This window comes from Lithobates pipiens, unplaced genomic scaffold, assembly GCF_037356315.1.
Source record: "Lithobates pipiens isolate NorthernLeopardFrog02 unplaced genomic scaffold, aLitPip1_a1.2 Scaffold_19, whole genome shotgun sequence".
NCBI classification, from domain to species: Eukaryota; Metazoa; Chordata; class Amphibia; order Anura; family Ranidae; genus Lithobates; species Lithobates pipiens.
The window spans coordinates 242,350,110-242,360,085 of NW_027507764.1; the positions used below are offsets into that span (position 1 = coordinate 242,350,110).

General features: G+C 41.0%; 1 protein-coding gene across 2 annotated transcripts in view; it reads right to left on the bottom strand.

Annotated features, from left to right (window-relative positions):
• Positions 1 to 8,050, bottom strand: part of ANKRD33B (ankyrin repeat domain 33B) — a 154,605-nt gene extending 146,555 nt beyond the window's left edge. The window contains exons 1-2 of one of the 2 annotated variants that reach the window (XM_077491856.1): positions 7,907 to 8,050; positions 6,859 to 7,420 (exon numbers count right to left, since the gene is read on the bottom strand). In XM_077491856.1, the coding sequence (XP_077347982.1) occupies positions 6,859 to 7,420; positions 7,907 to 8,028 (684 nt within the window). In that variant the 5' untranslated portion in view covers positions 8,029 to 8,050. Of the gene's footprint in view, positions 1 to 6,858; positions 7,717 to 7,906 lie in introns of both variants that reach the window. The other variant, XM_077491857.1, reaches the window with a different exon arrangement.
• Between the last annotated feature and the right edge of the window lie 1,926 nt (positions 8,051 to 9,976).

Below are 9,976 nucleotides of genomic sequence, written 5' to 3' on the forward strand. Positions count from 1 at the left end.
GGTGACACCGCTGCACCTGACCAGCCATCCCCTTCTCTCATAGCCACGGGCTGTCTGAGCAGTCCCAGGCCGCATGTCACACAGGCACAGTGAGCAGAGTGAAGCCGCCCCCCCTCCAGTGTTTATGTATACACAGGGAGAAGGGACCTGCTTTGCCTGTGCTGATCTGAGGAGGTACTGAATGGGATGGGGGGGTCCGTCTGTGCTGAAGGGGGGTCCATCTGTGCTAAAGGGGGGTCTGTGCTGAATGGGGGGGGTCCGTGCTGAATGGGGGGTCTGTGCGGAATAGGCAGGTGTGTGCTGAAAGGGGGGTCCATTTGTGCTGAAGGGGGGTATGTGCTTAAAGGGGGTCCATCTGTGCTGAATGGGGGCGTCTGTGTTGAGGGGTGCTGTGTAATGTAACGGGGTCCAGTCATGCAGGGTGCTGTGTAATGTAACGGGGTCCAGTCATGCAGGGTGCTGTGTAATGTAAAGGTGTCCAGTGATACAGGGTGCTGTGTAATGTAAAGGAGTCCATTGATACAGGGTGCTGTGTAATGTAAAGGTGTCCATTGATACAGGGTGCTGTGTAATGTAAAGGGATCCATTGATACAGGGTGCTGTGTAATGTAAAGGGGTCCAGTGATACAGGGTGCTGTGTAATGGAAAGGGGACCAGTGATGCAGGGTGCTGTGTAATGTAAAGGGGTCCAGTGATGCAGGGTGCTGTGTAATGTAAAGGGGTCCAGTGATGCAGGGTGCTGTGTAATGTAAAGGGGTCCAGTGATGCAGGGTGCTGTGTGATGCAGGGTGCTGTGTAATGTAAAGGGGTCCAGAAATGCAGTTATTGTGCAGATGGGGGATGGTAATTTTGCAGATGGGGGGACTGTGCAGGGGGGGGGGGGGTAATTGTGCAGACGGGGAATGGTAATTGTGCAGACCCCCCAGTCTGCACAATTACCTTCCCAGGTAATTGTGCAGATGCTGGGGTGGTAATTGTACAGACAGGGGTAATTGTGCAGATGGGGGTGGTAATTGTGCAGACGGGGGTAACTGCAGTCAGGGGTGGTAATTGTGCAGACTGGGGGGAGAAATTGTGCAGGACTTGTGAGAAATGCTATATGCCAGGCTTTGTGTGAAATGCTATATGCCAGGCTTGTGAGAAATGTTATATGCCAGGCTTTAGGAGAAATGCTATATGCCAGGCTTTGTGAGAAATATATACCAGGCTTTGTGAGACATGCTATATACCATGATCTGTGAGGCTGAGCTATATACTCTGTCCCGTGATGCTGAGATGTATACTCCTGACACTATGAGTGGAAGCAAGTGGAATAGAGGGGACGGAGTGGGTGGATTCTATAAGGGGTGTGGCTTATGATAAATGAGAGGAGCCAACTGGGAAGGGGCGAGTCTGGCACCCCCCATCCTAAAACTTCACCAGTCGCCACTAAAATGCACTAAACAAAGCTTAGGCGTGAACCAGGCCAGAGTGTACAGATCCACATCATAATTAATGTACAGTATATTACCAAGCAAAAATATTATAAACAAAAACATACATACATGACATTCATCATTTATACACAAGTAAATTGCATTGCATCCAAAACACCTTATTTTTCCCTTCAGCATCATACTACAGTTTTCAGGCAGTTTTTAATTTGTGATACACAAATGATCAAAATGCAATAGGAGCTTTATTTTCATTGTTCATTAGCTACCATTCCAGCTTTTGTCTGGGTTTGGCTGGCTTTGTAATAGGCATTAGTTTGATCTGAAAATTATATCTGGCAACCTGGAAGCTAGCCCACTGTTGACAAGTCTTGTAAAAAAATAATTCTTTAAACATGTGCTGAGCATATTCCATGTGTCAGTCATGCGTTGGAATGGTCAGGGGTGGGTTAGTGGGGTCCCCCAGGGTTCTGTCCTGGGACCAATTCTATTTAATTTGTTCATAAATGACCTGGAGGATGGGGTAAACAGTTCAATCTCTGTATTTGCGGACAATACTAAGCTAAGCAGGGCAATAACTTCTCCGCAGGATGTGGAAACCTTGCAAAAAGATCTGAACAAATTAATGGAGTGGGCAACTACATAGCAAATAAGGTTTAATGTAGAAAAATGTAAAATAATGCATTTGGGTGGCAAAAGTATGAATGCAATCTATACACTGGGGGGGAGACCCTCTGGGGGAATTTAGGATGGAAAAGGACCTGGGGGTCCTAATAGATGATAGGCTCAGCAATGCCAAGCTGCTGCTAACAAAGTAAACAGAATATTGGCATGCATAAAAAAGAGGATTCATTCCAGAGATAAAACGATAATTCTCCTGCTCTATAAGACTCTGGTCAGGCCGCACCTGGAATATGCTGTCAAGTTCTGGGCACCAGTCCTCAGGAAGGATGTCCTGGAAATGAAGCGAGTACAAAGAAGGGTAACAAAGCTAATAAAGGGTCTGGGGGATATTAGTTATGAGAAAAAGTTGCGAGCACTGAACTTATTCTCTCTGGAGAAGAGACACTTGGGAGGGGATATGATTTAAATTTACAAATACCATACTGGTGACCCCACAACAGGGATAAAACTTTTTCACGGAAGGGAATTTAACAAGACACATGGTCACTCATTAAAATTAGAAGAAAAGAGATTTAACCTTAAACGATGTACAGGGTTCTTTACTGTAAGCCCTTGTACACACGGTCGGAGATTCCGACAACCAAATTCGTCGGATTTTGTCCGACGGATCTTGTCTGAAACTGTTGCATACACACGGTCAGACAAAGTTGTCGGAAAATCTGATCTTTCAGAACGTGATGACGTAATTTAGTTACGACGGGACTACGTTCAGGCTAGTAGCCAATAGCTTTGATGTAGGAATTTGATCTGAGCATGCGTGGCACTTTGTCCGATCGGAATTCTCTACACATGATCGGAGTATGTCCGATCGGAGCATTTTGTCGGAAAATATTTCCGGCAAGTTGGAAAATTTGGTCCGACGGATATTCCGACGGAAACAGTCCGATGCATACCACACACAGTCGGAATATCCGACAAAACGCTCCGATCAAACACATTCCGTCGGAATCTCTGATTGTGTGTACAAGGGCTAAGAGCAGTAAGGATGGGAAATTCCCTTCCCACAGGCGGTGGCCTCAGCGGGGGGGCATCGATAAGTTTAAAAAAACTATTAGATAAACAGCTGAACGACCAAAACATACAGGGATATACAATGTAATACTTACATATAATCACACACATAGGTTGGACTTGATGGACGTGTGTCTTTTTTCAACCTCATTTACTATGTAACAATGTAACTTAACCACTTCAGCCCCAGGAGGATTTACCAACTTCCCAACCAGGCCACTTTTTTTTGATACGGCACTTCATCGCTTTAACTGACAATTGCGCTGTCGTACGAAGCTGTACCCCAAAAAAAATTATTTTTTTTCCCACACATAGAGCTTTCTTTTGGTGGTTTCAATTTTGAAAAAAAAAAACAATATTTTTTATTTTCTGCTATAATAAATATCCAAAAAAAAGGTCTTCATCAGTTTAGGCCGATATGTATTGTTCTACATATTTTTAGTAAAAAAAAAATCACAATAAGCGAATATTGATTGGTTTGTGCAAAAGTTATAGCGTCTACAAAATAGGAGATAGCTTTATGGAATTTTTATTTTATTTTTATTTTTTTACTAGTAATGGTGGCGATCTGAGATTTTTAACAAGACTGCGACATTGCAGAGGACAGATGACAAAACGAACATGTTTGACACTTTTTTGGGACCATTGACATTTATACAGCGATCAGAGCCAAAAATAGCCACTGATTACTGTATAAATGTCAATGGTTAACACTAGAGGGCAATCAAGGGGTTAAGTGTGTGTTCTAACTGTGGTGGGAGGGGACTGACTGTGGTAGGAGACCGATCGCTGTTCCTAATTACTAGGAACAGACGCTCACTCTCTACTCCCCTATACCCCTTAAAGTAGGCGCCATTCAACTAGGGTTGCCACCTGTCCGGGATTTACCTGGACAGTTTGGGTCTGGAATCATGCGTTTGGGTTTCAGACAGCAGGGCATCCCAGCAGGGTTGCTGGCTGCAATTGTGTAAGCCGAGAGTCTGTTACACTCTATGGCACACTGCCCAAAAGCCAGCACAAACAATTACCCCTCCCCCTACACAGACAGGAGAGGAGAGAGGGCTTGATCTGCTCCTCTTCCTCCTACCCCTCTGTGAATGCACCCAACTCTTTAATCCCCAGTGCTGTGCCTCAGAAAAGGAAAGTGGGGGCCAGAAATTTGAAGTCCAGCAGCCTCAGCTACATCTGGATGAGAGGTGCTGACTGCCAAGGGGTGAGTGAGCTCACCATCCATCCCTGCCTGTGACTGAAGCCTCTCCCCTTCTCTCTTCTGCCTTTGATTGAGTACACTAAGGTAAATCAGGGTTTCAGAGTTCCCCTTTACACCAGAGACCACAGTGTTCCCCCTTAGATCAGGGTTCCCAGAGCATCCCTTATGGTAGCGTTCCCAGAGTCCTCCCTTACATCAGAGTCTGCAAAGTCCCCCCTCCTTACAGTGTAAGGGAATTCCACGAGTTCAGATGTAAAAGGGGAAATCTGTGGACTCTGATGTAAAGGGGGACTCTTGTGATTACTTTCATTTGATTAGATATGTTATTTAATTTCATATATGTATAGTTTATACTATAAAAAAGATTACTGTGTGCCGTTAAAGTGTTCGGGTTTGACTTGAAGAAAAGGTGGCAACCCTACGTACAGCTACGGCAATTTGTGCAGGGGAGCCAAAGTTTTATGACAGCGGCTGGTCGGCAAGTAGTTAATGAAGGTGGCTAAATGCAGATTACATTAGTGGCTCTTGTGTATAAAGCCATACAATCTTGTGATAATCATGTGCTGCATGGTGACTGTATGAGAAACAACAATTATCAGGAGAGCTTCTGACATGAATCCTGTATATTAGGTGAATCCATATCCTAGGGTGCATTATTGGTTTGGTAGACACATATTATAAGAAAAGGTGAAAGTTTTTTGGGCTTTTTCGTGGAAAGTCTTTGTTAAAAGATGCATTTCATGTAATACATCTTTCTAGAATACTATTTACATAACAAAAGTGGTCTTATAAATCAGTGGCTCAGAGAAAGACATACTTTCTTAACCCAACCAGTAGCACTAGCCAAGCACTGTGGAATTTAGCATGTATGTATGCATTGGGAAACCTTATGTGACAATGTTAGCCTGTAGTAGTAATTAAAGCCATGAGTGACGCTCACATAATAGCTTTCAGTATGCAGATTAAATTTGTTGTGTAAGACACCAAACTAGTGTCAATTCTACTTTGTACATGAGGAAAATAAATAAAAATAAATTTTCGATTATGCCAACATTGATTAAAAATAAATATTTAACATTTATATCTAATTACATTTTTTGATTAATTTAGGAATAACCTCCTTGGCTATTCTAATATTGGACCATATGGAACATTATAATATTTTAGAAAATTACTGTTCAGTGTCCCTCCATACTGCCCACTTTCATGCCTGCTCTTCAGCTGATATTTTTATATTATTTACTTGTTCAAGGTTTTTATTGTGGCTTATCAGAAAGAAAAAGAATAAAAATGAATAGCTGCCATTCAGTAGGTTCTAGTACAGAGTTAAAGGTATGTGTGTGTGGGGACAACACAGTCATCTGATAATTTTCTGGTATAAAAAACCTTTGAAAGAGAGGAACATTAGGTAAAAGTACAAGAAACAAAGTAAATGTTATAAGTATAAAGCAGGTACAGTATACCTATAAATGGAGTTCAGTCAGGATCGAGTAAGGCCAGGTGGCCATTTAAAATACACTAGGGGAGGATAAACTGTCAAATATTGCAGAAAAGTATGTTGAAATGTTATGGGCTTACAACCTATTAACAGCAAGGGTAGAGAACTGGGGAATAGAGGAAGGGGAGGATTTAGATCCTTCATGACATCCCCAATCATTAGAGGTGGAGGTAGCAGTTAGGCACTCTTATAGATGAGAGTGCCAAAGAACACAAGAGATCTGGGAGACTGTAGAACAGGGTGAGCGATACGAGCAAGATTGGGGTAAGCCTGGCTAGGAATCCAAGCCAGGAGAAAGGAAGCTGTGGGGATAGGATAGGTAGGGGTTAAGACTAAGGGGAAGGGGGAAGGGCAGGGGAAAAAAGGGTAGGGGGAGAGCAGAGGAGGGGAGAAGAAGGGGTTGGAGGGGTGGGTAGGGGAGAGAGGGAGGAAGAGGTGGGGAGGAAGTGTAAACCCCCATATATTATTTGCTTGTTTTTTCCATGTTTACTTTAATTGAAAATTGTAAGGCCCAGCTTTAAAAAAAAGCAATTGTAGTAGCTTTAATAATTCAAAACCCGCAGCGATTTTTGGCTTTTGGTCAAAGTTGACAAGTTATTTTATTGTTATCATTTTTTTTTGCACTATCATATTCAAACTGTAGGGTGGTTATTCTGAATGGATCTTACAGAATTCTTGTTAAAATTACACTATGTTTTGAATTCTGGCTTCATAAAATACATGTGCTATTTCTATTGTCACTGACAATGACAGGATAATAATTGGGCCAAGCAAGGCTTCAATGAGCAATATGGTAAGTGAAGTCAATTTTTTTTGCAACGTGCAATGTAAACATGTGTTAATAAATTTCTTTTTCTCATCCCCTGTATTATTCAATTGACCATAGTTTCAAAATATTGGGGTCATTATACAAAAGAATAAAGCATATTATTGCTGGTATTAAAATGATTGCCTGCTAGTAGTAAGAGTAATAAGTCGCTCAAAAAGTAAAACAGCAGAGTAAAATAATGAGTTAAACTCACCCTGTTGTTTCTGTCTGTTTCACAAACTTCTTCTTCAGTTAAGCCTTGACGCATGAGAGCTTTCAAAACGATTGCATTGTTAGTAGTGCAGGCTTTATAGACAGTAAGAGGTTCAGGACTAGGCATGCTATCCAAACTCTGGAAACTGTTACTATCAAATGTACATCCACACCGATCCTCATCCTCATTTTCATCACCATAATTCCAACCCTTGGTCACAATATCTGGTGGATAAAATGAATCATCAGATGCAATGCTTCTTGTGTCAGAAAATTCAGAAAAGTCATCATATTCTTCGCACTCTTCATCCACACCCAGATCATTTGTGCCTCTGTTAACACACTGTTCTAAGGTGGGTACAACTGCAAGGAGCTGTGGCAGAGGATCTCCAGTTCCCTGCCATGACAGTTCATTCTGTTCATGTTCTTCTTCCAGTCCATTGGCATCCTGTAACAGGCCATTACCATTTTTGCCATCTTCAGTAAACTGAACATTTGATTTTCCCTTAGATCTCCTTGCCTCATTGCCTGTATTTGGAGTCCCAGATATAAGCACCATTGATCTAGATGGAAGAATAATAGTTATCGCTCACTCTTAATTAATTTTACTATAAGGTTCTAAAATAACAAGATAATTTCATTTCCATGCTCTTTTATAATTGATATTGTCTTCTTTCAATGCAGTTCTCTTTATCTTTTTATATGCATTCCATTACATCTATTTATCTTCTTGGGTTGCAAAATTATATTTAATTCAAATGTATTTTAAATTTAAATGTGCACACATTTAATAAAATAAAAGTGTTTGAAGAAATAAGCCCTTTAATTCTGTTGCTGTTTTTATAGGTAACACTTTCTTCTGCAAAACAAAAAAAGAACATGATTATTTTTATAAATTACTTTGGTTTAATTTTATAAGCAAAAAGCATAAATAAAAGATAAACAAGAACACAATATAATGAACAAAATAAATACAAATAGGTTTAAATGCCTACTACCGGAATATAAACCTCAGTTTAACATAAACAGAAAAAGTCCACATTGCTCACCTTAGAGATTTGGGTAAATATGAAGGAATACTTGCAACACACATGTAATAGCTCCTTTTGCATGCTATGTGAATGGAGGGAAAGACATTTGGAAAAGTCCTGCTACCTAATCCGATCATCATTTCTGAGAAGATTGAGAATCCAGCTTAGCATGTTGACATCAGGGGAACGTTTTAAAAGAGATTTAAATGGGAAATGTGCAGCTGTCAGTGTCAGTTCCTGTAAGACAGAAACATAATCATGTATCCAGGGTGGTGCAAATTTTTGCAAGTTTCTGGTATCTAAACTTTAGAGAATTAAAAGAAAAATGTAGAATGAAGTAGATATACAGCACTCATTTAAGCAAAGGCTACCAAGGAAACACATTTTAAATAGGTTCTTGACTCTCCTGTAAGGTACACACAACACAAAATCATTATAATGGATTTTTTTCTCCCTTTTGCAATAATTTGTATTTTCATTTTTATATAATGCAATGTTTATAGGCATCAGGCATTTGCTTTATTTGGTCTCTAATGCAAGTTGTATACAATTAGTAAAATTAGCTGTCTTTAAAATGTATGTTGGTAGATAGGGCAAACTGGGAGTGCCTAGAGGCGGATATCTCTCTGGAAGAGATACAGACAGCTATTGGGAGCTTACAGGCAGACTCCAGGTTCGGATGGACTCCCTGCTGAATTTTACTCCGATTTTGCTGAAATTGTAGACCCCAAGCTTACGGACCTTTTTTCTGAGTTGTCATCCCTAGATACTCTCCCAGAATCTATGGAAGAGGTAGTTGTTGTACTAATACCCAAACCTGGCAAGGATACCCAAGAATGTGCATCTTAGACGCCTATTCATAAACCTCTCTATACCATGCCATAATCAGGGCACAAGAGTCATCGCATCATTAGAAACTGAGAAAGCGTTTGACTCAGTGGATTGGTTATATCTACGGGAAGTTTTGAGGCGATATGGCTTTGGCCCCAAGTACCTCCACTGGCTGCAGATGCTTTATAGGGCACCCAGAGCACGGGTCCACACTAATGGTTGGTTGTCTGAAGCATTCTCTCTCCATAGGGATACGCGGCAGGGTATGCCTTCTGTATCCCTCCTTGTTTTCTCTAGCCTTGGAACCCCTGGCAATTCTGATTAGGGAATCTTCTGAGGTCAGAGGTTTGAGGGTGGGACACCTGGAGGAGAAACTGTGCCTATACGCGGATGATGCCTTACTAAATGATGCAGGTCCGTCGCTCTCGGCAGCCCTAAAAAAGTTTGACACAGTAAGTACTTTTTCGGGAATACGGATTGTCATTACAAACTGGAGGAAGACATGCAGGGATTAGAATGGTGCAGAAAAAAAACAGTGCAATAACCTATGATACTTTTACCTTTTTATACACCTGCTTTCTATCTACATACACTTTCAGAAACTCCTTGGACCTGAAAAGATGCTTATAAACAAAAGTTATTACTCTAGCCTTCATATTTAACCTGCAAAGAATGGTAAACAATACAACATTCGTGTACATTGGTAAATTGCCACTGACACTCCTCAAACCCGATAATAACAAAACCCTCTGTAACCCCTACTTTCACGTTTGTACTAAAATACAACCCGTGACACGTAAGAGGGCTGTCACGGTAGATTCAAACATATTCTTGTTACCACATACAAACATTAAACAAACATTTAGATACAAATGTGGGGGGCGATATTTCATAGTTCCCAAAACAAAAATGGAAAAAAATAAAACTACCAGATGGAATGCTACCTTCACTCTTTTAGCGATAGAAAAAAATGCAATGAGAAAGACATGAGAGCATCTCAAAATCTTTGCATGGACCAGCCACACAAAGTTCAAAAACAGGCCTGAGAATTTTTAATCACACAAACGTGTACTACAAATCCATCAACTCACTCATCATTACAGATTTCTGATCAACTCCAGAGGCATACCCAAAATAGTATCCTTGGGCCACCTATGTCAATCTTTCTGGGGTTTAATGGCCTTTTCCCCAAAACTAGACTCCATGTACTGGGCAGCCGTCTGACTGTAAGAAGCTTCGCATTCTTTCCTTACACGG